The sequence below is a fragment of the Patagioenas fasciata genome, chromosome Z (genome assembly GCF_037038585.1).
Source record: "Patagioenas fasciata isolate bPatFas1 chromosome Z, bPatFas1.hap1, whole genome shotgun sequence".
NCBI classification, from domain to species: Eukaryota; Metazoa; Chordata; class Aves; order Columbiformes; family Columbidae; genus Patagioenas; species Patagioenas fasciata.
The window spans coordinates 45026049-45053857 of NC_092560.1; the positions used below are offsets into that span (position 1 = coordinate 45026049).

A 27809-nucleotide genomic window follows, 5' to 3' on the forward strand; every position below is an offset into this window, starting at 1 on the left:
AAGCATAACATTAGGTGGTTTTGTACGTGTGTAATCCACAATACGTAGGGCTGCAGAGCTCTGAAGTAATAGATTTTATCTTCAGAAACCATTAGTCCATAGGCAATGGTTTTCAGCTTCTGTAGATATGTAGCCCTTTCAGTCAGATACATATCTCTTGGCAACAGGTCTCTCTTAATGTGTTTTGGAGGAAGTAATCTGAGAATTGGTACACTGAAATCCAGGGATCACAGGTGAAAGAAAAAAACAAACAAAACACTTCCCCCTCCAAACATACAAAAGCTCACATTATTTTAAAAGCTTGTATTTTACACTCCAAGCCTTTTCACCTTTTTTATCTTCAACCTTCTTACTAGTAAAGTTTGAATATACAACATTTACCTGGCAATCTGAGGTTTTCTCTTCTTCCATTGCTTCACTGACTTTTTTAGTTGCTTCAAATATTTCTGCAAACATACTGTATTCTCCTTCCACACACATATTCATTGACTCAAAAACATGTGGGTTACGATTAAACATTTGGAAATATGGGGTGTTTTGATCTGGCTCCTATTTAAACGGAGAGCAAAAAGCAAGCAAATTTAGCATACAGCTTTGCAGATATTTTGAGGGACTTCAGTCCAAAGAGGAAGAACCTTCACATACCAAATTTGTCAAATTGAAAGCATAGGCAATAGCAGACAAATGTTCATCCCAATCATGTTGATGGTCAGCGCAGTATTTGTTAAGGAAAGATTTGATTGTCTTGCATGTTCTTACATTTACATCATCTGTCTGATGATAAGACAATACAATTTGTTTCATTCCAAACAGTGCAAACAGTTCTTCATTAATCTTCAAAAGAGAAAAAAAGTACACATTTACTGAAGGTAAATACTCTTCTGTATCACAGTTCAAGTAAACAAATTCAGTTTTCTGTCCCTTTTGTTGATATGATGGTGATTAAGCAAAAGTCTTATATACATATTCCCGCCAAACAGAGAGTGAAAGCTAAAGGAATCAGCATGGCTTAAGTGCCAGTAACTGATAGTTCTGAACACATTTCTGCCACTGACTCAATTTGTCATTTCCTCTGTATCATAGTCTCATGACTTCATAATCTGTGAGGGGATCAAAGTGTGCAAAGTTCTTCACAAGCACTACAGGCCAATGTCAAAAATACCCTCAGCTATCAGCTATACTAGGCAATATGGATGAATGAAATACAGCATATTGGAGTATGGAAGCCTGTACCAGCACAGGAAATAATTTTGCTTTGTTCTTTATTCAAAGAATAAAACCCTAGGAAATGCTGCAATTAAAGTCATTACAACTGCAAACAATTGGCTTGTCATTCTGTATATGCTTTTTTTTTAACTGAAGAAAAAAATATTTACAGTCTTTTTCAAGAATAGTCGAAAACTCAAATTTAATAGAGATTTTTTTTTTCTTGAAAACAAAGAAACCACATAAAGACTTACCTGATTAACAAGCTCCTTCCCTTGACCAATAGGCATCTTTTGAGGTGGCCCGTATAAGAAAAACACCTTTACAATTGCCTTAGCAATTTCAGCTGCTGAAGTGTCATGCAGTGGCAAGATAACAGCCCACCTTGTAAACAAATCTATCATAATTATGATGTACTTGTGGCTTCTGTTGGTAACACTAAAAGGTCCCATTAGTTCTATAGTGACTGCTGTCCATGGCTCCTCTGCTTTGACAGTGTATGTTTTGGGTGCTGTGGTGGTTGTATTCTTTGCCACTTGGCAATGCTGGCAAGCATACACCTAGTGCAAAAATCAGGGAAGATACTATCAAAAAAAAAAAAAACAATAGTAAAGGTTTAAGGCAACCAGCAGGATCATAAATCTCCACTGTGCCACTTTTAAGTTAGGTCAGACCAGGCAATGCTAAACAAATTCATTTTATCATCTTTTTATCATTTTTTTACCCTTAGATTTTCCAGCTCCAGTATAAATACAAAACTAAAATAACAGTGAAGGCCAACAATGTGCAGGAATTCATAGCCAAACTCTCCTTATCTCAAAATAACTGTGCTGCTTCAAGTCCACAGTATAAATCTGAATATCCATTACCATCTGTAAATACTAAAGGAAGTATGAAGCAGCTGGGATCAACAAAGTCCCAATCATTCCCCTTTTGGTTCTACTGTGTACATGGTGGCCAAAAAACACTGACAAAATACACGATCTTCCATGTATAACATGGATCGGCTTTATCTACAGGACAGAGGCCCTTTGTCCAAGCCTGAATTGAAAACAAAGACTCATTTTCAGTTCATGTTACAGTTGCACATGAACTTGAAGCATTCAGGTGATACAGCAAGCTGATAGCAACAGTAATTTGGCCATACAGGAGGCATTCTGCCTGGGCATCATGTCCATGTATCTTTGGGCAAAGGAGGAGAAGGAACTTTCCCAAGCAGTGCTTTGTTTAACTATGTCCTGAACATGCCTAATTGTAAGACAGTGGCACCATCTTCATATTCTGATCTGCCAGCAGCCACTCTGGCCACATATCCTTGGGATGGTACACTGTATCCTAGCAAAGATATGTAAGAGTCCTTGCAAGAGAAATCCTCTCAAAGACCAGATTTGCTCTGCATACTTAAAGGCAGTACGGCTCCCCATCACTGGGTAACATACAACAATAAGCAAGCCACATGCTCAGTAATAAAAGAAAAAAGGAAACACTATGCTATAGCAAGAGGACCATTAGAAGCTTGATTGTAGGCTACATTTCCTCAATGTGAAGCAATATGTGTGTTTGCTTTATCAAAGTCGTATGTCTACACAACGTTTGTAACAGACTACATTAAAAAAAATCCTGTTGCTATGAGACCATACCCACTGTTTGACATCGTTGGTTATAGAGGTCCAGTAGTAACTAGATTCCACTAGAGTCAGTGTCCTTGATATGCCATGATGAGTGCCAGCAGCATTTTCGTGGCATTTCTCAAGCACCTTTTTCTTCTCTTCATCCGAAACAATTACCAGACGCATTTGTTTTCTGTCTTTTCCAATATAGAACAATTTATTTTCTGAAAGAAAACAAATACCAGCAAATTATATGCATGTGCTTTGTCTTTTGTTTAATTCACTAAGTTACTGGGCACGATTCAGTACAGAATTTCTTGAATTAACTTGAATTCACTTCTGTATTAATGTAGCTTTTTGTTCACAAATACTTTAATATTTCCTCCAAATAGCCAGTTGCTAATCTGGACATGAGGCATTACAAATGCAAGTCAGAATGCAAATATTCCTACAGGAATTCTGACTGAAACACAAGCTAATGCTGGAGGCAGGAAAGGGTGGCAAAACGTGTTATGATACTTACTGCCTGCCTGCCAGCAACCTGATGTCACGATTCACAGCTTTAACTCCTCCCTGCCTTCTCTCTACGTAGACTTGACAGATTTGATAGGATTGGCAGATCACAGCAGACTACAAAGACTAATATGTCCTTGCAGGGATGCAATAAAGCTCAGAAGGGCCAGGAGGCTGTAAGATAACAGATGGCAAAGCCATCCCTGCACTTCTGCCTAGAGAGACACAGCATCCTCCAGAGTGGACCAAGCATTCCTTGTCTACAGCTAAACACCTGGATTTTCCTTTCTGTAGTCCTCTACATTATGGATTGCAATGGCTACATATTTGCCCAGTATCTTCTGAAAAGCACTGAAGCAGATTGAGTTTCTATTTTGTAAGCATTCTGTTATATATTAACAAGGGTTAAGCAGAGTGCTTGTTTCATAGAGAATATATATTAAAATCATAGTATGCTGCAGCCCAAGATCCCACTTTTTTTTTTTGTATCAGCAAATCTTCACCTAAAAATCTATTTTCAGAGTACATTGAAAAAATCATTTCACCTTTGAAAACAAATTTTTTTGCTGCTCTCCTGATTCCACTTCTTTCACTTGATAACGTTGTTGGATGATACTCCCCTGTTCGCCTGTAGTATGCAATCTGCTTCAGGTGGAGCCCACCATTTTTTCCACTACGGACCATCACTAACCTGAACAAAATGCACAGTATTTGTTAGATGGACCAACAGTCAGAAGAGCACATCTTCACTTTTTACTGGTTTCTTGTAGTTCAGAGTTATCCCAATAACATAGCATTTAAGAGGAGACTACAGCATCCACTGCACTACTCTCAGTATCCTCAAGCTATCAATTCAAACAATAAGGAACACGGCTTGACACATTACTTCTGTTCTATGCAAAGTTGTTTTTGTCAGCCTGTATTTTAAAACTTCCAAACAATGGACACTTCCACTATATCCATTGGATGAGGTGCAGAGAGAAAGAAATTGCTCGTCTCGTTCTTAAACATTTGGATACCTCTCAAATGCAGGTGTGCTGGAGATTAGATGTGTCCAAAGAGCCACCCTAGTTGGAAAAAAAAACAGACCAACACACACAGAGACAAATAGGAAAAAACAACTCCCCAGACAGAAACTGACAGAAATGTATTCTGTTCATTAATTCATCTGACAATGAGATCCTGAAGTTCCAAACCAGACTCCGCATGCAAGGTAACAATTCATTCCCTGACATGGTCTGACTTCCCTGATCACATTAATAAACTAAAATGTCATTAATGAAATGCACCATTGGTAAAGGAACAGTTTAGGTCTAGCAAGAATACCATCAAAATAATTAGCAATTAATTAAAAGCAGAAATATATATGCAGGCTCAATGTGATTTCAGTGATATTTTTTTTTTTTTCCAAATGTGCTCCAGTGGCAATGAAGATGTATTAAAAACCAGCACTTCGATTCTGCTCTAGTTGATGACTACACGAGCAGGATCAACCTTGGGGTCTGCCATGTCATAATTTCCTAATGAATGCTAGTCATCCACAGCATTAAGCAAATTCCTTTCTTATGCTGTCAGCATCCAAAGACTAGACAATGTGACAACACACAGCCTGCTAAAAAGAGTAATCTGTTTGCATGACCTATCAGCTAAGAGGCGTATAATTACTGGGAAAGTGACAGCATCCAGTCACTCTGGAATCCATGTTATCTCAGTATCTTTGATGCTATTTGAAAGCTAAACATCTAAGTCACTATGTTTATTTTTCAATCTATAGATTTTCACCTACCATTACTACACTGGCGGTAGCAAGAAGGTAAAGAGCTCTGAAGAGTGATTATGCCTGTTTTTATTTACTCTGTTTCCCCCACAAAATAAAATGTTGTATGTTATTTATAGAATATCATAGGCTACACACACAGCTGGGCTAAACATCACTGTGTTATCAACACGAAATGCACGCCAGGAACTTTATTTTCAAACAGTGAAAACACCTTTGCCTCACTGAGTACTTCATTTTGCATAACCTGGAGCTGGCTTTCAAAAACAGCCAAGTGTCTTGGCATACAACATAAACCATTTAAAGTCAAATTCTCATACCTGAGAGAACTAGCACAGATAAGCTTTTCACCACTACAATCCTGTCTGCAAAGAAAGAGGGTGTTTCAGAACAGGGAAGAAGTGGAGCCAAAACAGAATAATGTTTCTAATGATCTTGACTGGCACAGCAGTTTCTTTTAAGTTTACATCTGGTTGGATAACTAAGGAATGTGAAACTACTATGACAAAATTTGTGTTTCTGTTTAAAAGAAGTCAATTAACCAGCATTTCTGACAGTAAAAGAGTACTGGTGAAGAGCAATTGAAATATCCTATCTGCCAGGAGCATGCGTTCAGGCTTCATTCAGGGCCTTCTCAAGGCCAGCCCCAGTTACCCAAGCATGGTTGGAAGTCAAAACCAGTCACTTATGATTTATCACTTAACTACTAGGATAATGGACCATTTTGGCTTGACACAGACTTTCATACACTGCAAGAAAAGATGTTCCAGAACAATACTCTTCCAGTTCTTTCTGCTCATGAAACTCTTGCCTGAAACAATTAATATTCTCTATGTAGCTCATGGTTACTGGGTCTAACAAAATGAAGTTGCACAGCAATAAGATACATCTGACCAGGATGGCACCTTATGCTTCAGCTAAACAGAAATTCTATCCTTATTCTTGCAATATCATTTTCTACTGTAAAAGTTTGGAAGACTGTACATCAGGCAATGAAGAAAGAATACATTATGTAGTACCCACAGCCATTTAATGCATTTAGTAGAATCCTGATCCAGCAAACTATTAAGTCTGTTGGATTGCTATCTAAGAGGATACCATTAAATGAGCTTCCTTCCTAGATATTTAGTTTCCTGTGTCCATGCTCGTTTTTTCCTCAATACCTAAAATACTTTGGCCCAATCTTGGAGAACCTGGGGGGGGGAGGGGGCGGGTGGGCAGGGAAAGGTACACTGAAAAGAATAAATCATAAAATCATCTTGTTTTCTTATTTAGAATAAAACATATTACTTCAGATAATTCAAGTTATCTCTATCAATACTCATAATGTACCTGGTAGCCTTTACAAATCCAAAACTTTTACAATCAGTAATCAACCCTTAATACTTTTGAAGCTGAAAATGGTGCTTTACAGTCAGGTGAAGTATTTAGGCACAGACAATGAAACTTCCATATACCCAGACTCCTTCTGCTTTAGTGTCTTAGCTAAAACAGTCATACCTGGTTAAATTTAACTATTTTGCTTTTTATGCCTGTTTCATCACCACCCTCTGCCAAAAACAAACAAAAAAACAACCACCAATCAACCACACAAAAAAAGCAAACCAAACCAAACCTCCAATCCTAACTGCCAAACTGTCTTTTTAGTCCAGCTTTCAAGTACTTCCCCTGCCTCTACCTGTAATTCTTCCTACCAGAAACAGGAACGCCCCATTGAGCTTTTTCTAACCAAAGTGATTCCAGGAACCTGTATTTAGATGGACACATTCACCTACATTCTTCCCCATTCCTCCTACCACTTTTGACAGAGGTCTCTGCCATTTCAGAACACCCTAATTTCTCCAAGCGTGACCATTTAACAGGCGGTTGGCACTGTCAGATCGCACACAGGCCATGGTGTAGGATGGAAGTTGCACTGCAGATGACAACAGTGCCACTTCTGAGGCACGGACAAGTAAACTAAGCCACTACCCAAACCCCTGACCACCACTTTGCAAATGCCTCTTAATCGTTTACTGCAACCATCACACGACTACAGGAGAGACAAGTGCGCACAGCTCCTGCAAGACAGGCCAATGGCCAGGGTCACTGGTGCCGTTAAAGTAAGGATGCTAAGCCGAGGTTTATCGCCCTTGTTAGCGCCAGTCGTACCTCCCAGAAGCGTCTCCTCCAGGGAAGCAGTCCCGCTCGCCCTCAGCATCCCCCAGTGCGACTACGCCACAACGCCAAAACCACACCCTGTTCCCGCCCGCGGCCCAGACTACGATCCCCAGCATGCAAATCGCCAGCCCGCAGCGGCCTACCGCAACACCCTGCCGGCGCAGTGCATGCTGGGAGCAGTAGTGCCGACTCGCCCCACCCAGCGCGCAGGTCAGCGCTACAAGTCTCACGCAGGCGCAAAGAGACGTCGACGCGATCTTTTTCCTCCCCGCCCCGACCCAACCCCGCCGTTCAGCCCCACACCCCTCCTCTCAGTTGCGCGGTGAGGTCGTTGGCACGTCGGGCGCCGCGGAAAGCTGCTCGGCTTCTGGGCACGCACCTGCTCCAGTAGAGGTACCAGCACGAACTGTCCCAAGGTCCGCAGCCCCGCTGACTTTGCCCTTTCCCGAACAGTTAGCTGCAACGGCGGCCTTGTGACCCGAGACTTATGTGGCGCTCCCGGAAGTGGCGGGAGGCAGGGTGGGGGCGTGCCGCCGTAGGGCGGGGCGGCCCACGTGCTGGCAGGCGGTGGCAGCGGCTCCTCAATGGGACGCGGGGCCGCAGGCGGCTCCACGCGCGGCGGTGTCGCGCGCAGGTGAGACGGTTTCTTCCCGGTGCCGCTCTGGGCCCCCTCGTCCTTCGCCGTTCCGGGGGATGCGGAGGGTGCTGGCTGCACCGACCCCGCCGGCCGCGCCCCCCTTTAGACGGGAGGCGGTGGCTTGCGGCGGGGCGGGTTGACCCCTCGGGCAGCGGCCTGGGAACCGGCAGCGGGCGCTGCTGTCCGTGCGCCCGGCGCTCCCCCGCCACCCGCGCATCAGGAGCTGGCGACCGTTCCAGCCCCGCTGCGGCGGCTTCCCCGGGAGAGGGCGGAGGGGCGGTGCCCGGGGCCAGCTGCGCCTCGGGCTGTTGCCCGGGCTCCCCGGAGCGATGGCGGCCGCGCCGTGGGGCTTGACGGGCTCGGCACGGCGGCATGGGCCGCGGCGGAAAGGCGGCAGCCGCCCTCGCTGCGGCGTCGCAGCTCTGGCCGGCTCAGCGGCGACCGGAAGGTCCTGTGGGGAGCGGAGCGGGTCAGCGGGCAGCTCACTCCCGCGGTGGAAGTCACATGGTCAGATCCGGTTCCAATGCCTGATGACAGGATGGGCAAAACCCTTCTATTTCCCTTTCGCACAGACCTAAACCGTGCTGATCACTAAGCTGCAATCGTCAGTAAAACGTGGTGGACATGGCCGATAAGCACATCTATCTTTTTGCCTCATGTTGTGGCTTATTCTGTTCTTGGAAGCAGTTCTACTGAACTAGCAATGATGTGAGTTTGCAGCGTGCTGTGCTGTCAGGAAGGCAGGTGAAACTTTTGAGTCCAAAGTACATGGTGTGAAAGGCAGTGTTCCTAAACGGGGTGGGCAGGGTGTGATATGTCTTAAACCACAGATTAGAGGCACTCTGTTAACATCCCAGAAAGTGATGTTAATTTCACTGTAAAATTGCTGAGTGCAAAATTATTGCTTTCTATATTGTAATTGAGGTGGGAAAGAAAAGCAGCAGCAGTCCCAGAGCTGAGAATCAGTTACACATGGTAACCAGAAAATAACTGTCAGGAGCTGAAGTGGGAGACATGTATAGATAGAGTAGCCTGTGTAACATTTGTCCTTGTTCTAGTAGTGTTTTACTGAACCTGGGGACTTCACTGACGATTGGTAAGCTTCAAAAACATTGATTTTTTGGCACTTTTATTGTTGCCCTGTAGTCATCGATTTTGTAGGTGGTCACTCTCCTCACACAAGCAGGAAGACTGGGCAAGATCAGTATCACAACTACAGTGAAGTCAGTGTTTTTCTTTCTCATCCAAACGACTTCTACCTAGTGGTCTAGCCTGAAAAGATTCTCTTTACATTTGTTTGTTACAGTATTTCTGCATTATGTTGCATTTTTCTAAGTGTTGTTACCCTTCACCTATTTAAGCTGTTCTGTTTCCATCTTTTCTGCATCGTTTTACTACTCTAGAAGCAAGTTGCCTTATTCCGTGGGATCTTCCTTTGTTTTGGCAAAAACGTGTAATTGTAAATGGCGAGAGGCAGCTAAACCTGCTGCTTTCAACAAGTTTCAATTCAAGCAATAACTAAACTATTCTTGCTATTGGAGCTGGTTTTGGCATAAGGATTTGACTGGTGTAATATACCTCTTTTATGGTTCAATATGTGAGAAAGAAGAATGTTTATACTGGTTGGCTTGTCTTGGCTGGCTGATTCTTTCTGTGGAAGAGAGTTTCGTCCTTCCGGTGGTTGTGGGTAGAACAGATCAGGCCTCCAGGGATAGAGCCTAATGAATTTGGTACAGAATTTTTTTGCAAAAATGTTCTCATTTTTGCAGAAGTTTTATAATATCTATGAAGTTGAAATATGAAGTTCTGTGTAAGAATATGGAGAAGCTGTTCTGATGTCTTTGACTGGGATCTCTAAAAGTTCAGAAGCCAGGCTTTCTTGAAACATACAGGCTTGCCACAGATATAAATGTCTTTATATGATGTGTTTGACAAGGTTTGATTTAGAAAGGAACTTGGAGGTTAGTGAATGTGAAGCTTAACAGTTCCATGGCTGTGCAGGAGACACTTGTAATGCATACCAGGTGTCAGTTTGTGGTAGTGTTTGTCAGTTTAAAAAAATACTGCTTTCCTATATTGAAAAGAAGACAATGATATTTACCAGACAGGTTTTTCTGGACTTGTGAGGCTGTTCTGACACTTCTGTTGAAGGATGGTAATGCTTCATTTTGCAGTTTGTGACTGTTAAAGACTTGAGAGATGTCCTGTGATAGTACAGTGTTTGGGGCTAAAACTCAAAAGTTTTAGCAGATGTCATAACATGTGCTGAAAGGTCACATTTCAGCTGGTGAGATATTGGGGAAAAATAAGTTCTGTGAGCAAAGAATTTTAAAAGGAAAGATTAAGATACTTATATTGAAAAGTTATTTCACTTTAAGTTTGGTAATTCTAAATGACTGGAAAAATTGTGCTTAACTAACTGTGTAATTACTAGGAAACAAAGCAAACATGGGGAAATCAGCCAAGTAATTACTGTCTGAAAACTGTAACAGTTGTGCTTTAAGACTAGAAATCTCATTCATCAACAACCTAAAAGGCATGTCTTTCTTCACTGCAAAACTGGCTTCTTAACAGAATCTTGGTTCATGTATATCAGGATTTAACCCCAGCTGGCAACTAGGACCACACAGCCACTCCCTCATTTCTCTACCCACACCCTCCCACCCCCTCCACCAAATGGGATGGGGGAGATAATCGGAAAGGGAAAAATAACTTCATGGGTTAAGATAAAAACAGCTTAATAAGACAGCAAAGGAAGATAAAATAATAACAACAACAACAATAATAATAATAATAATAATAATAATAATAATAATAATAATGCAATATGCAAAACAAGTGCTGCACAATGCAATCGCTCACTTCTTCCTGGCTTTGATCCCTCCTAGCTTCTGGTGCACCTAGCAGAGCATGGGAAGCTGAAAAATCCTTGACTACCTGGCAGCAACCAGAACTTCAGTGTATTGTCAACGTTTTTCTCATATAAAATCCGAAACACAGCTACTAGAAAGAAAATTAACTCTATCCTAGCCAAAGCCAGGTCAACACAGCACGGTACAACTTTTAACTTTTTAGTCCCCTGGGCTAAGCTACTGTAATATGGAGGGTCAGATTAAAATCTTACTTTAGGCACAAGCATTTTGGTAGCACGGTTCTTGGAAAATAATTTAGGTCCCTGTGAGAAGATTTAGGCAACTGCAGTTAGTTGGCTGGCCTAGCTATACAGCATTTCAAGAAATATAAGTGCTGCTGTAAGTAACACTGGTGAGAGTTGTTTCCCGTAGGGATTACCAGTAAGATGGGTATTTCTGTATTGCTATTGTTTGAGAGTGTAGATGTCTCACTGGTAAGATCTTGCATGTGAGGTACCAGCCTTGTTGCGTGGAATCCAGAGCAGTAAGCCCTCTCCTGTAAAAAGAAACCCACTGGCCACCTAATGGTGTATGGGGAAAGTGAAAGGGAATTGTGGTAGGCAAATGGCTAGAACAGTTGAATGGAACAGGACAAATACTGTTTCTGTTCCCTCATGTCTCAGTGGTTTCAAGCCCCTGTTCTATGTTTATTAGAAAAATGTCCTCACTACCAGGGTGAAAAAAGTGTGGGCAAAAGCACTTGTAAATATACCTAACTGCTTAAGATGGAGTGTGGGTAACAATGCAATAGTTTTTTTGCCCAGGAAACATATTTGGAGTACTGTGGTGGTTTGTCCTTGGCTAGCCATCAGGTGCCTGCCAAGACACTCTATCACTCCTCTTCCATCAACAGGGCAGGAGGACAAAACATGACAAAAAGCTCATCAGTTGAGATAAGAACAAGGAGATCACTCACTAACTATAATACCATAATGGGTAAAACAGACTTGATTTGAGGAAATTAATTTAATTTCTTGCCAATTAAACAGGGTAGGATGAGAAATAAGAAACAAAATTTATAAATACCTTTCTCACACCTCTACTTTATTCCTAGACTCACCTTCACTCCTAACTCTTCTACCTTATGCCCCCGAACAGCACAGGGAGATGAGGAATGGGGACTGTTCATAACACTTTTCCTCTGCTGCTGCTTCTTCATTCTCATGCTGCTTCCTCTCCTCCAGCATGGGGTTCCTCCCTCAGGAAACAATCCTTCATGAACTGCTCCTGCTCATGGGTTGCAGTTAGACTAGACTAGACTAGAATTTGGAAGGGACTTACAATGACCATCTAGTCCAACTGCCTGACTACTTCAGTGCTGACCTAAAGTTAAAGCATGTTATAAAGGGCATTTTCCAAATGCCTCTTAAACACTGACAGGCATGGAGTATTGACCACCTTCCTAGGAAGCCTGTTCCAGTGTTTGACCACCCTCTGGGTAAGGAAATGCTTCCTAATGTCCAGTCTAAACCTCCCCTGGTACAGATTTGAACCATTTCTGAGTATCCTGCCACTGGATACCAGGGAGAAGAGATTACTACCTCCCTCTCTGCTACCTGGGTTACAAGAATTGTAATCTTACATGATACCACTACAGGCAGTTCTTCACTAACAGCTCCAGCGTGGGTCCTTTCCATGCGGTGCAGTCCCACCAGCAAACCTGCTCCTACGTGGGGTCCTCACTGTGGTTTGCAGCACCTGCCAGGAGCTCCAGAATGGCTTCTCTGGGCTGCGGCTTCCTTCAGGGTACATCCATCTGCTCCAACCTGGGCTCCTCCAAGGCTGCAGGTGACTATCCGCTCAACTGTGGACCACCATGGGCTGCAGGAGGAAAACCTGCTTCACCATGGTCTTCACCATGGGCTGCAAGGGAATCTCTGGTGCCTGGAGCACCTCCTCTCCCTCCTTCTTGACTGACTTGGGTGTTTGCAGGGTTGCTTTTATCATATTTTCTCAGTCCCCTCTCCCAGCTGCTATGCAGTGGTTTTTACCTTCAATGTGTTATCACAGAGGCACCACCAGCATCGCTGTTGGGCTCGGTTTTGGGCAGCAGCAGCTCAGTCTTGTCTCTCTGTACATCATGGGGGCAGCTTCTGGTGTCTTCACAGAAGCCACCCCTGCAGCCCACCCCCCACTACCAAAACCTTGACACTTGAACCCAAAACAAGCACCTGGCAAGGAAGAATCATGCTCCTCTTAACTTTTCAGAATGTTTCTTCATGTAAAGCAAAAATGAAAGGTGTATAGTTTTGGAATGGGAGGTGCTATAATTTTTCTGGTGGACTAATGTGAAGTACTACATAGTAATGCTTTTGGAACACTGTACAAAACATTTGTAGTGTTCCTGCAAATAGAAAGAACATTGTAGTGGGAGTCTGTGTGAGACAAAAAGGTGCAGGGGTCTTGGTATGAAGAGAAGGTAGTAAAGGTGTGGCCGTCCCTGTGCTGAAGTATGGTGGAGCAAGTTTTGGTGGAGACCTGGGAGAGTGTGGAAGGAGAGTGAGTGGGTTGTAGCGGATCAAGTCAGCTGCTTTTGAATGGAGCAGAGGGAGAAAGAAGGGTTGTTTTTTTATTTTGTTGAACTCCTGTGTGGGTGCCTACCACTTTTTGCCCATGCCACACTTCCTGCCACGGGAAAGGGGAACGTGCAATGCTCTGCCCTGCTGTCTTTTGATATAATACTTTGCAGATTGCCTCTCTCGATTTGCAGGGGGAGAGCAGACTAAGTCTTGCATCTGGTTTCCTGTGAAAATATTTACAGAATGAAAAAGAAACTTTTGAAAAGCTTGTATTAAGGTGTTGGTTACTTATGATGAGGCAAGATGTCAGCCTATTGTGGAATCTAGAGCTTGATGCTAGTTCAGTGTGATTGTTTAGTTCCTGTAATGCTGTGAAGTGTAGCCTTGATAATTGCATCTTTTTTCTTTGATACCCTTTTTTGCTTATTTCTTGTCTGTTCTGCTGTACATCAGCACAATTCCTTGCCTCTTGTTACTGAGCAGAGCTGAATTACAGAAGATGGTGATAAACTTCTTAAGCTTATTTGTTGAAGTTGTATTTAATGAGGAGAGCTAAAGGCTTTTCTGAGTTTCATGTTTCTTAATCAGCCTGTTACACCACTGAACCTTGTAAATTCTGGTAATTACTGGAAACCTTTGTATCCCTTTGTATTTTCTATGAGTATTGTTTCATTTATTTTTGTTGTGTTTGGGGTTTTTTTTGTTGTTGTTGTTATTGTTGAGCACACAGTATTATCAGACTAAAACTGTAATATTCTTTGTGGTTGAGGGATCTTGGGATACAGCCGCTCTTCATCTTTTTTTAGATTTAGTCCATCACAGTAATGGGCTAACAGCTGCTACTCAACACCTCACAGGGTATGTGGTAGAACAGAAAAATGTCTGGGTGTAAATGTTGAGAGAACTGCATTAAATGTCCTTTATGGCCAAATGTTTGCTCGTAGTGTTGCCTTAGCAGCTTCTGTCTTGATATCCCTTCTCTCTTTCCTTGCCTTCTGCCTGTCCTGTCTCCTTTATTTCCTTGTCATCTGTCAGACCTGAGGAAATGTTCTTGAGCATGGGCCTTGTTAGGAGTTCTAGAGTCTCATATTTAAATCTGAAGTATTACCAAGTTTCTTTGAATCATCTGTAGAAAGGTGTTAGACATCCATGCGGAGCACTTGGGATTGCAGTCACTGCTGTGAGCTCTCTCAGAGTTCGGACTCCGTTGATTCTTTCTTCTTCCCATCTGCCCTCTCCTTCCCCCTTGCCTCCTCCCCGTGCTTTCTGCTCCACCAGTAACCCAACAAACTGGCTGTCTTTGGTGGTTTGTTACATCATAAATCATGTTGCAGAATTGGAATTTTAAAATGGGTAAAATGCCTCAGCACGAGTGAGGCAAACATTTGTGCTATCAAGTGTAATGTTAATGAAAATGTTGGGTCTAGTGGTTCTAGCAGGAAGACATTGAAAGCTTTTTGTCATCTGCTGAGACTACCTGAAAAATTGCTATTAAAATAGTGCAGGTTTTAACCACTTAATTTGAATTGGAGAAAGGTGGTAACCGATACAGTTTGAATATTCCTACAGCGGTAAGAACTGAAACTTTATAGGAGTGATACAGGGAGGGTGCAGAGGAGTGGGCTGTTTTGTTACTGTTATGTATATATATGTACAAAATCATATAATGGATGAGCACCACCTATGCTTCTTGTACAGTTACCTGTTTGTTAAATTCCACAATGTAAATGTCAGGGTGTTTTGCAGTTGTTTTGTTACAGTGCATTTCCAAAAGCTGTTTTCCTGAGTGGTTAGTGGTTTATAAATGCTTTATAGCTATTTAATGTGTGATGTGTTGATTTTTTCTTGAGATAAAAGACGAGAAACATTTTTGCTCTCGTTTTGTTCCGTTAGTTTCCATTAGAGTGCAGTAGTGGCAGTGTATATTTGTCCTTCCGATAGCTGTAGCAACACAGAAAACCTGGTTAAATTCTTCTGTTTATTCAGGAGTTGTATATGTTTTTATTAGTATTTGAAATGTGGCCGTTAAAACTTTGAGCTCCTTTTACATGACTGTTTCAACCACTGCTACTATGCGGGTTTGTTTCTGACAGTTTCCAGAATGTTCATCTTCGTGGTCTGAGTATGGGAAACACCAGGGCTGGATTCCTGGGCTGCTTAAACATGTAGAGTGGGCACAGGAAAACTGTTTGTGGGAATATCTTTTAACACTTAGTGAAGACTATGTTTTGGCTTATTCTTTAGAATGTACTTGTGGGATTCTTTCAGAGTATACTTGTGGAAGTGGTGAAATGTTCTGTTAGAAAAAAAGTCTGTAGTGTGCCACAGGAGTGGACACTGGATTTGGAGTTCTTAGCAGACTTACAAAACCTGTGATTCAAATACTGCCCATTTGTATGTTAATGTTAAGTTTTCCTGTGTCCTTTTATATATTTAGGATGTTATTTTGTATACTTTCCACTAGTAAATGATAATACTAACAGTTAAACTTAGGGATTTTCACTTCTTTGCAGTCCACTTATTGGGAAAAACTGAGATTAATTTGTTTTAAGAAGAGAATGTCAAATGAAATGAGCAGATTTACTGTTTTCTATTTTTTTTTTTTTTTTGGCCAAGGTTTTTTCTGTGGTGGTCATGAATAGGAAGTTTTAGGTCAGGTAGAATGAGCAGGCTATACATTTGGTTGAAAGTTCTTTTAAGAAACAACACTGTCAGTTAAATTGTGTTTTTCAAAATCCGCTGAGAGTTTTTTTAATCCGTAAGCTGTAAAACAGAGGCCTTGTGTAACAGCTGCGTTCAAAGGGAACATAGTCTCAATAATTTTACCTGGAAAGGTCATTGTACGATAGGAGTTTGGCAACAAACACAAGAGGATCTAACATAGATCATCTTTGCCCCTATATTGGTGCTGTTGACTTCTTAACAGAGAAAAATAGTATGGGGAAGACTTTTCATTGCTCCAGGGACAGCAAAATGGAATTCTGCATAGGCCACCGTGTGTTAGAAGATTCTCCAATCAACATTGACAGTACTTCTGGGACAGGAATACAGCTTCATCTTCTTGCTCTGCCATTTATTATTTCTCCGTGGTGTACAACTTGAGAACAACATTTTTATCCAAGCATGGCATTACTGCATTTTTGATGTCAGATAACTATAGATGTTTTTTAGGAGACTTGTGTAAGTTGTTCACTGGTGTTGCGGTCACTTACTCTCATGTTTCTCTTTCCATGTCTCTTTTCTTGGACTCTTTATTTCATATACCACAAGAAGGAAGGCTTCCTCAGTGTTTATAGCAGCCAAAGCGTTTGTAAGGAAAGAATTTTAATTCCTATCTCTGAAAGCATTCTAAAAAATAAGTAATTTATTCATTATATCCTAACTCAGATTTATGCTTATGATAGTAACTTTGAGCATCTGCTGTCCAGGAGATAAGCTGGTAACCATCAGCAGTCAGAATGCCAATTTACATGCAATTCAGTGAGTCCATACAGTAGTTTAGAAGCCTGAAAATTGTCATTATCTTTTCTTAATCCATTGTGTTTTGTTTTATTTTTACAAACTCTCTGAAAACTCTGGAGCCCAGTGACAATAGCATGAAGTGCCATCTAGTGATTCATCCACCTTCAGATAGGTGAACAACGTAACAAACTTTGCAGAAAATACTCTGTTAACTCCAAGCAGACCATGTGACTGTTGAAAATCTGTTTTCCACAAGTGAAGCTCCACTTGACAGGTCTAGTTGTCACACTAGCACTCTCCAAATTCTTGATTTAGGATTGCAGAAAGACACTGTGTTTCAAATAAGTTTGTTAGAGAATTAAACTTGTCAGGTTATATCTTTGTGTCATTTGTAGACAAATAAATTGAGCTTTCCCTTAAGTCTTCATTTGTGTGGTTTCTACTTGCTTTGAGAAGTAATCACTTCAGGTTAGAGAGACTTAGGTAGTGCCAGAGATTCTCATTAAATAACTAGTAATTAATTGCACATAAACTTCACAACTTCTGTTGTTCTCACAAAATGCTCTACAGGAATAAGTAGGGGAAAGAAAGCTTAAAAAACCTCTTTTGATGATCTCCCGCTTATCTGCTTCAAGTGGTTGCGTTTCCTTCTTTATGAGAAAATGGTAGGTTTTAAAAAGCTGTTAAGACACTTTTTTCCAATTTACAGATTTTGAGTGGTGGGAGGGGAAGCTGATGCAAGATGAACTGTTAAACTTAATTTTCAGTTTTACTTTTTTTTGGGGTCTTTTTTATTTTTAATACCATTTCAAAATTTTGTATTAGTTGCTAGCATATGTTGGCAATAACCTCTGCCTTTCTGATGCTTGCTAGAAATAGGATTTGGAAAGCTTTCTTTCTTAACCCTTTCATAAACAGGATTGATATATCTCAATACCTAATTTCTAATTTTTGTGGGAGCAAGATTAATTAGGTGCTTCAAATTTTGTTTTGTTCTTGTTGCTTGAAGGGTTAATGGTTGCAGTTTCACATGATAAGAGAATGTAATTTTTCGGTAGCAGAACTGAAGGAGAGCAAATATATAGCAAATACAGTCAAGAAATGAGTCTTTTTAAGCTCTTGCTCTCACTGTAGGATCATTATGTGTCTGTTCTTCAGACATTAGCTCGGTTTCTGGATCTGAACCAGTTGTATTGTTTACCCACTCTTATTGCTCTCTGACCTAGAACAGATTCTTTCTGGGTAACTTTTGCTCTGCTTACCATCCACTTTCACAGGAAGCTGAATGGTTGATCACCACTGGGAATTTACTGTTGCTTTATTTCGTTCATAGAACAGCCAAAGTAATTCTGACAAATATTTAAAGACAAATTCAGTTCTGCTGAGATGTCATTGTTGTATGCTACTTACATAATGGTCTGACTAATAAACAGCCTAAAGCATTTGATCAAACTAGTTTCTAAATAAGTAACTGCTTATTAATTTTCTATGTAGTAATAATGAATTAATGGTGTAAAGCCATGAGCAACTTACAGCAAGAACAGTTATCTAGTTAAAACAACAGAAGTCTGAGGTCTCCATCTCTGTCTGATTCTGTATACAAGTTATTTGGCCAAGATTTTAGTTTCACGAGTGGTTAAAAGGGTACAGTATGTATTCACTCTACATTGCTGCGTACAAGTACTTTTGACCCAAGGCAGTGCTAGTATATATCTCTGTAAATATTAATTTTTCAGTGTGAAATAAAGCAATGCTTTGTTGGAAACAAATAAGCAAATATCAAACTGGCACATACCTTCTGCTTTCACACTGAAGATTCACTCAGTTCTTGAAAGAATAGGTTTCTATTTAGGAATAGTTCCTGATGGAGTCTTTATAGATTTCATTAGCATTTTTGTCTGTTTACCATTGTCATTTGATCAGGAAGCTTTTGGAGACAAAGCAGCTGGTGACAAGAACGGTGAATTAAGTATCACAAATACTGGAGACTTTCGTTGTTTTGTTTTTTGTATAGAAGATCTACTCTGCACTTAACCCTTCTTAAGTTAGGCAAAAAGTACATCTGACAGTCTTTACTTTTGTGAGTTGTATTGTCTGTTTTTAACATGTCTGCATCAGTAGTTTGAAAATATCTTGAAGTTATTCTCCCTGCTCTAAACATACATGTAAAAGTGTAGACTGTGCAGAGTGTGTGTGGTTTTATTCCTGATGTATATTTTTACTTTTTGTTGTTTGTTTGGATATTTCTTCTAGGTTAAAAGGTTGTATCATCTCAGGGATGCAGTAGCCTATTGTGGGTGTCTTGGAGCAGCAACTCAACCAATAATGAGTAGATGATACTAATTAAACAGTGCCTGGCAGACAGCGTCATCACATTGGCAACACCACACAAGCAACATCAAAGAGCAGGGGACTTTTCTGTTCCCAAGTCAGTGGGAAACATGCCCAGTATCTCAGCTGGCAAAGTGGATGCAGTTTCTACATAGATCTCTCTAGGTCTTGTAACCATGTCTGTCAGCACAACAGAGAGTGATCCTCCTAGATTCTTTGTTGGTGGAGAAGATGGAGAAGAATTATTGGATTCAGCCAGATCTACAGAATACGAACACTTCTATGACCATGGGGATGAGGAGGAGGAAGAATATGACTCTGTATGTACTGTAGGGGCATGTGTGTACTATTCTGTGTGTTCTCTGGCATTATTTTACTTTGAAATGACATCAGATCACAGAAGTCCAATACTGAAAGGGTGTTCTGAATTGGGAAATTGTTCATATTCAGTAATGATCTGTCAGTTACATTTGGAAATTCAGCATACTTGAAAATTAAGTAGACCTTGAACTTTGAAGTAGATGTATCTGTCCTTAATACAGTGTTTCATGGTAACTGAGATTGATGTGCCAGCTTTGCAGACTTGATTTGGATTCTGGCAGTTAACTTGATGGCATAAGCCTTCAGTTTATTTATTTGGATAACTAGTAGAAAAAAATTACTATGAATTTTGTTTGTGTGTGTGTTGTCCACTGCTGCAGGGTTTTTTCAGTTTCAACAGACTCAACATTTCTTTTTTCGTCTTTTTGTTTTGAGATCTAACATGTTTTCAGTCTTCCTTGTCCTTGTGTATAGAAAATGCATGCTAAATTAATATTAATTTATACCTTAGTTTATCATCCTTTCAGAGTGTTCTGAATTGTATTTTAGCACTATGCTTACCAATTTTTAGTTTGTTTTAGACAAACTCTTAATTTTACTATGCATAACTCATTATGTTACATAATTGTTTTTAGCTGTATTTTGCTGTTCTTTTGGTCTGTAACATTTCACTTTAGGGAATAGTCAAGTTAAATTTTCACTGATTGCAAGCATGTCTAAAAAATGCAAATGCAAGGAAATGTTAATAAAACACTTCACTGTGATTAAAAGTAACTTGGAAATGCAGAGAAGTGCAAAATTAGAAGCTCAGACAGCTCAATTCAGTCAATGTATTTTAGTAAAGGAAGTTAGTTGGCTGTGCTTTAAAAGAACAGTAAGTTCAAATAAAGGATTCTTCTGGGGTTTTGATTGTTTTGTTTCTAAACACAGGAATAGGTTGGCTGTTGCACTTAGGAATACCACTGGTGGAAATTTTAAAGGCTTATAACATGAAAAAAAAAAAAGTGAACCTGTCTATGTACAAATAGCTTAGCAATCTAGAATAGTATTTTCTAGTTTACTAGTTTTCATAATTCACTTTTAATATTAGGTGATAAGATGAGAAGACTTTTGACTACTGAGTAGATGTAGACAAATTAAATAGTTGAAATGAATTGCTAGTTAATTTCAGAGTAAGCAAGCCGTGAGTATGATTTCATTCAGATTTGACATTTCTGACTTAAATTTGGTTCCATGTATTTGTTCCTGATATGATACTCACAAAAAATAATGTAAAGCTATTAAACAGTTTAATTTTTTTGAGGCATTCTTAATAAGGATACAGTGTGGCATGCTGTCGTGCTACATTTTGTTACCTGCTAGCAAATTACCTGATTAAACACAAAATTAATGTTAGTATGTGAATTTTAACAGAAAATATCTGTTCAAGTATAGTGCTGCTAAAACCCTGTTGTGTTCTGACAAAACTTTAAAATAATAATTGCTTTTTCCCCCTACTTTTTTAGCCACCAGAAAGACAGATCGCAGTTGGGATTTGTTCAATGGCTAAGAAATCTAAATCCAAACCAATGAAAGAAATTCTTGAACGTCTCTCCATGTTTAAGTACATAACTGTGGTAATATTTGAAGAGGATGTTATTTTGAATGAGCCAGTAGAAAACTGGCCTTTATGTGACTGTCTCATTTCTTTTCATTCTAAAGGTAAATCTTCTAATAATACCATAAATTATTTTGATAGCTAAATACTTTAACCAGTTTGAGGATCTTTTTTTTTTCTTTGTCTGCTTGCTTTATTTGATTTTCCTATGAAACAAATCATTTGTCTTGTTTAATATAATACAACTGACTTTTAAAATACAAGCTTTTAAAATTATGCTGTTCTCATTGCTTGAAGAAGTCCTGTCTGACATGTTATTTAAAATACGTACTCCATTGGTAAATGTTTTTTGAGCCAGTGGAAATGGTGATCTACTTGCTCCAATAACTGTGAAGGCATGCTGCTTTCTCAATGGGAGTGTTGGTTGTCTGGCCACTTGTTTGTGTATCTCTGCTAATATCTAGGGGTTTTGCCAAACTGGGCAGTGAACCAAAAATGAGTAGACTGAAGTTCATATTTTCAGGCAGAGACAATAAAAGCCTTAGTTCTGGCCTTGTGAAAGTGGAGGGCATGTGCAGAATCGGAAACAGGACCACAACGTTTGACAACCTATGCTGAAATTAGGCTCTAGTTTAATGGTCATCTCAGGCTGGTGTTATGTGTGTTTATATAGAGAGCATCTTCCCCATTAAGCTGTATCACTGGTTTTGCTCTAAAGCTTGATTATGAAGGTTCCAAACTATTTACTTGTATTGTGTCTTGCAGTTTTAATTTATTTCCTTTATTAACTGTTCTAGGATTTCCACTGGACAAAGCAGTTGCCTATGCAAAACTCAGGAATCCATTCATAATCAATGACTTGAACATGCAGTATCACATACAAGACAGGTAAGTGACACTAATTACCTGTCAACAGTAAACTACTTTTATGTCTGAGACTGTGAGAATCTGTTGGTGTTGCATAGCAACAGTTCCAGAGTGTTGTAGAGCAGTCTAAATGAAATTACAGTGAATGCTGTGTTCTGTTAATATATGCATAGTTTTTTGGGTTTTGTCTTAAGGTGTGTTTTTTGTTTTACTGCTTTTATATTGATACATCTGCATATTTACCAAGGTAGAAATTGGGTGATGCATTTGTCTAAAGCTTAGCAAATAAAAAAGTTTAAACTATGAAAATACGTATAGCATAGATATGTGTAGCAACTGTACAACATCCTATAATTTTAGAATTAATGTGACTTACTAAAGGTCTGTTTTTCTGTTAAGTGGATACTTAACATAAGTTGTTGATGTTCAAAGATCACGTGGTTGTTCAAAGTGAATTTGCTTTTGGGGCTGCAATCATGCATAGCAAATATTAAAACAATGGTGAGAAAAATACGTAAATATTGGAGCCCTCTGAACAGTGAGCAGACTTGCTGTTTTGGATACCTTCAGTTGCTGTCCTGTGTAAACTTTTTCAATGCTTCACACTAATCGCCTTTAACAAGATAATTGTTCTACGTGAATTGCTGTTGTGGTGATAGAGTGAAGATGGCAGGACTACCATAGCAAATTACTTTTTATTGATATTGATGAGATCACTGCAAAGGTACAGCTGTGTCAGCAACCTTTAAATCCTTATATTAATAAGTAGAGTGTTATCATAGAATTGTAGAATGGTTTGGGTTGCAAGGGACCTTAACATCTAGTTCCAACCTCCCTGCCATGGGTACAGACACCTTCCACGAGCCACATCCAACCTGGCCTTGAACACTTCCAGGAGTGGGGCAACCACAGCTTCTCTGGGCAGCTCTTTCCAGTGCCTCACCACCATTTCTTCCAAATATCTAATGTAAATCTACCCTCTTTCAGTTCAAAGCCATCACCCCTTGTGCTATTACTACATGCCCTTTTAAAAAGTCTCTCTCCAGCTTTCTTATAGGTCCCCTCTAGGTAGTGAAATGCTGCTGTAAGGTTTCCCAAGAGCCTTTTCTTCTCCAGGCTGAGCAACCTCAACTCTCTTAGCCTCTCTTTATAGGACAGGTTCTCTAGCCCCTGATCTGGACTCTCCACTGGACTCTCTGCAACATGTTCATGTTCTTCTTTTCCTGGGGACCCCAGAATTGAATGCAGTACTCCAGGCAGGATCTCAGCAGAGCAGAGTAGAGGGGGAATATCATCTCCTGCTGCTCACGCTTCTTTTAATGCAGCCGAGGATATGGTTGGCTCTCTGGGCTGCAAGTTCACATTGCTGCGTCATGTTGAGTTTCTGATCAACCATCACTCTCTCAAGTCTTTTTCTTCCGAGCTGCTTTCAATTCGTTCTCCACCAAACCTGTATTTGTGCTTGGGATTGACACAACCCAGCTGCAGGACCTTGCACTTGGCATTGTTGAACTTAATGGGATTCACATGGGCCCACCTCAAGCCTGTTAAGGTCCCTCTGGATGGCATCCCTTCCCTCCAGCAAGTTGACTGCACTACACAGCTTGGTGCCACCAGCAAACCTGCTGAGGGTGTACTCAATCCCACTGTCCATGTTGCTGAAAGAGATGTTAAACAGTGCCCATCCCAATAACAACCCCTGAGGAATACAACTTGTCACTGGTCTCCACTTGGACATTGATCTGTTGACCACAACTCTTTGAGTGTGACCATCCAGCCGCTTCCTTATCCATCAAGTGGTCCATCCATCAAGTCCATGTCTCTCCAATTTAGAGACAAGATGTCATGTGGGACAGAGTCAAATGATTTGCATAGGTATGGGGAAGGGACATCAGTTGCTCTTCCTTATCCGCCAACGCTGTAACCCCATTGTAAAGGCCACCAAATTTGTTGGGCATGATTTGCTCTTAGTGAAGCCATGATAACTGTCACCAGTCACCGCCTTATTTTCCATGTGCCTTAGCATAGTGTCCAACAGGACCTGCTCTATCATATTACCAGGCTCTGAGTTGAGACTGATGGGGCTGTAGTTCCCTAGCTCTTACTTTTTTTTACCTTTTTAAAAATGGTGGTTATGTTTCCCCTTTTCCTGTCAGTGGGAAATTCACTGCACTGCCACTACTTATGAAATATGATGGGCAGTGGCTTAGCAACTTCATCTGCCAGTTCCTCAGGACCCATGGATGCGTCTCATCAGGTTCCATGGACTTGTGCACCTTCGGGTTCCGTGGATGGTTTTGAACCTGATCTTTTCCTAGAGTAGGCAGTTCTTCATTCTTCCAGTCTCTGCTTTCGGTGACAGGGATTGTGTGGGTAGAGTGCTTGCTGGTGAAGACTAAGGCAGAAAAGTCATTGAGAACCTCAGCCTCCTCCATATCCTGGGTAACCAGGTCTCCCATTTCTTTCCAGAGAGAGGACACATTATCCCTAGTCTTTCTTTTACCACCAATGTACCTGTAGAAGCTTTACTTGTTGCAGTTGACATCCCTGGCTATATTTAATTCTATCAGGGCTTTAGCTTTCCTAACTTGATCCCTGTCTGCTCAGACAATTTCTCTGTATTCCTCCCAGGCTACCTGTCCTTGCTTCTACTGCCTGTAGTCTTCCTTTTTGTTGAGTTTGTCCAGGAGCTCCTTCTGCATCCATGCAGGCCTCCTGGCCTGTTTGCCTGACTTTGTTGGGATGTATTGATCCTGAGCTTGGAGGAGCTGATCCCTGAATATAAACCAGGTTTCTTGGGCCCCTCTTTCCTCCAGGGCTTTATCCTCTGATACTCTACCGAGCAGATTCATGAAGAAGCCAAAGTCTGCTCTCCTGAAGTCCAGGGTAGTGAGCTTGCTGTGCACCCTCCTCGCTGCCATAAGGATCTTAAACACCACCATTTCATGGTCACTGCAGTCAAGGCTGCTCTTGAGCCTTACATACCCTACCAGCCCCTCCTTGTCAGTAAGAACGAAGTCCAGCATAGCATCTCTTCTTGTTGGCTCTTCTGTCACTTGGAGAAGCTACCATCAGTGCATTCTAAGAACATCTTGAATTGCTTCTGCCCAGTGTATATGTAATCTTATCCTGTGTGACCTAAAAGAAAATAACATTTGTATGTATTTTTCTCCTCCCTTACTCATGGACTGTAGAATACAAATATTGGCAGGATTTGTTGTCTTGCTATGCAACTTTTGTTCTTTTCTTCCAGGAGGGAAGTGTATAGTATTCTTAAAGCTGAAGGCATTTTACTTCCTCGCTATGCAGTTCTGAACCGTGATCCAAACAATCCTCAAGGTAAAAACTGACGATTAAAGTATCAACCATTAGCATCTCTTAATTTCCACTGGAGAACAGTACATACCTAGTAGAAAGCTAAATCTCACTTGCTAGGCAATTAATTCATTGTTGCAGATGTTGATTTCTCCTCCAGTATTTAAAGTATTCCTCTGGGTCAGTCCCTACTGGCTGTAGTGGCAGTATGTGAAACGTAAAAGGCGTTGATGGTGTGTGAGCATTGTTGGGCAATTACTAATGCATCAGACTGTTTTGGTCACAAATTCAAAATAGCACCATACCAGCTGCTGTGAAGAAAATTAACTCCATCCCAGCCAAAGGCAGTACAAGTATGTGTCTGAAAAGCATGATTTTTGAAGCCTGGGGTCACAACCTCCTAAGGGCATCATAGAACAAATAGAATATAAGGGCCTCCGAACTCAAACTGAGATTGTAATTTGTCACCATAGAGCAGCATTAATGATGTTACATCATCCACAATAATTAGTAATTTTACTTAAGAAAGTAATATTGACAGAAACCAGTCAGGCTACTGAATGCTTTTCTATCTAAGTACAATCCACTATGTAAGGGAAATCTAGGCCAGACAGACCTGCAGATGACATATTCTGAATATAAATTGGAGTTTGTTTTTTTTCTCTACCTGAAAACAAATTCAACAGCTTTTTCTACTAAAATGAAAACTTAAAGCAACAATAGGAGATTGCAATGACAGGTAAAGAGTAAGAGACAAGAAAAAGTAAACTGAAGTATTCCTGTGGTATAGCTCTTAAGAGGTATTCTAGGTTAAAATGTCTGTGAAATCTAGGGAGAAAAGGACTCATGCTACAACACTCAAATAAAAGCTGCTGCACATAGCCAACCAGTAGTGAAGAGATTCTTTATCCCTGACTCTAGAGGACCTAATCGTCTGTGCAAGGTGCATCAGTCACACAGTATGAGACAGTTTGCAGCCTATTAAAGGTACTGTGGCATCTGGCACCACACCATGAGCCCTGTCCATCTGCCATTCCCCCAATATTTCAGAGAAAAGCACTGAAGAAAGAGATAAGCTGCCCAACCCCATCTTCAAAACATCTCCAAAAATAATACCACCCATGCAAGCTAATGCATCTTTAGGGAATTATTTCCTGTCTGATGCTGAGGGAATCAATAGAAATCCTGGAACACAGTATTAAAGTGATGTAATGTAGACATAGTACAGCAGACATGTTCAGCCCATGATCATCAAGTCTTTGTGCAATCAGAAACAAATCAGTGAACCAAAAATATTAGGTAGTAATGAAACTGAAAAGAGAAAACTAAAGAAAATCGAGAGAGACTTCAGAGCCTTGAGACACATAATGTTCTCCTCTCTCCCCACAATTGCAGGATACAACAAGGAAAGACACAGGAAGACCCACCAGATCAGTACCTGGCTGCAGGACTGGTGTCACTAGCAGGATTTTGGGTTTTTTGATCATGCATTGGCTTACATGGCACCTGGCCTGCTAGTGACAAATGAGATGCAGCTGTCTCAAAAGGGGAAAAGGATCCTGGGGCAGGAGTTAGGAGGACCCATTGAGAGGTCTTTAAACTAGATTTGATGGTAGAGGGGGAGGAAACCAGGTGTGGCAGAGGCAAACCTAATGGTGACATGCGCACCTAAGGGTAGTGCTAATGAGGCCCTTTGGTCTGCCCTCCCAGTGAAGGTAGGGGATGGAGAACCACGCAGTAAGAGAAACACAAGGGTGGTTGTTGTGTCAGAATCCACAGAAGCACTTGATGAGGACCACAAAGGAATCGGGGCTTCTCACCAGAAAGAGGTGGCAGAATCAATGGCCTGGCTGAAGTGTGTCTGTTCAAATGCATGCAGTACGGGCAACAAACAGGAAGAACTGTAAGCCATTATGAGGCAGAAACACTAATTGCCATCTCAGAAAAATGCTGGGATGACTCTCACAACTGGACCACTGCAGTGGATGGCTATAAACTCTTCAGAAGGGATAGGTGGGGGAGGCATGTATGTTAGGGAGTGTTTTGATTGTCTGGAGCTTGATGAGGGTTGAGTGTCTATGGGTGAGAATCAAGGGGAAGGGAAACAAGGCAGACATCCTGGTGGAGGTGTGTTACAGACCACCCAACCAGGATAAAGAGGCAAATAAAATATTTTGCAGGCAACTGGGAGAAGTCTCCTGATTGCTAGCCCTTGTTCTTATGGGGGACTTCAACCTACCAGATGTCTGCTGGAAATACAACACAGCAGAGAGGAAGCAGTCTAGGGAGGCTCCTACAGTGCATGGAAGACAACTTCCTGACACAGTTGGTTAGTGAGAAAACTAGGGAAGGAGCCCCACTGGATCTGTTTTTTGTAAATAGAGAAAGGCTTGTGGGCAATGTGTCAGCTGGAGGTTGCCTTGGTTATAGTGATCGTGAAATGACTGAGTTTACTATACTTAGAGAAGTTACAAGGGTGGTGGGCAGAGCTGCTGCTTTGGACTTCTGAAGGGCAGGCTTTGATTTGTTTAGGAGGCTGCTTGGCAGGGTCCCTTTGGAGGCATTTCTGAAGGCCAAAGGAG

The 27809-nt window shown here is 41.0% G+C and overlaps 2 protein-coding genes across 6 annotated transcripts in view; one reads left to right on the plus strand and one right to left on the minus strand.

Moving 5' to 3' along the window:
- The window catches only part of GIN1 (gypsy retrotransposon integrase 1), a 17814-nt gene extending 10034 nt beyond the window's left edge, over positions 1-7780 (minus strand). The window contains exons 1-6 of one of the 5 annotated variants that reach the window (XM_065861479.2): positions 7646-7780; positions 3875-4020; positions 2847-3040; positions 1461-1766; positions 646-834; positions 382-549 (exon numbers count right to left, since the gene is read on the minus strand). In XM_065861479.2, coding sequence (XP_065717551.1) covers positions 382-549; positions 646-834; positions 1461-1766; positions 2847-3040; positions 3875-4013 — 996 coding nt within the window. In that variant the 5' untranslated portion in view covers positions 4014-4020; positions 7646-7780. Of the gene's footprint in view, positions 1-381; positions 550-645; positions 835-1460; positions 1767-2846; positions 3041-3874; positions 4021-7257; positions 7372-7645 lie in introns of those variants that run through there. The other 4 variants (XM_071802105.1, XM_065861480.2, XM_071802107.1 and 1 more) reach the window with 4 other exon arrangements.
- A 20-nt stretch (positions 7781-7800) lies between these two features.
- The window catches only part of PPIP5K2 (diphosphoinositol pentakisphosphate kinase 2), a 59869-nt gene continuing 39860 nt past the window's right edge, over positions 7801-27809 (plus strand). The window contains exons 1-5 of the mRNA XM_071802110.1: positions 7801-7900; positions 19050-19447; positions 20954-21149; positions 21843-21933; positions 25166-25251. Coding sequence (XP_071658211.1) covers positions 19304-19447; positions 20954-21149; positions 21843-21933; positions 25166-25251 — 517 coding nt within the window. The 5' untranslated portion in view covers positions 7801-7900; positions 19050-19303. The remainder of the gene's footprint in view (positions 7901-19049; positions 19448-20953; positions 21150-21842; positions 21934-25165; positions 25252-27809) is intronic.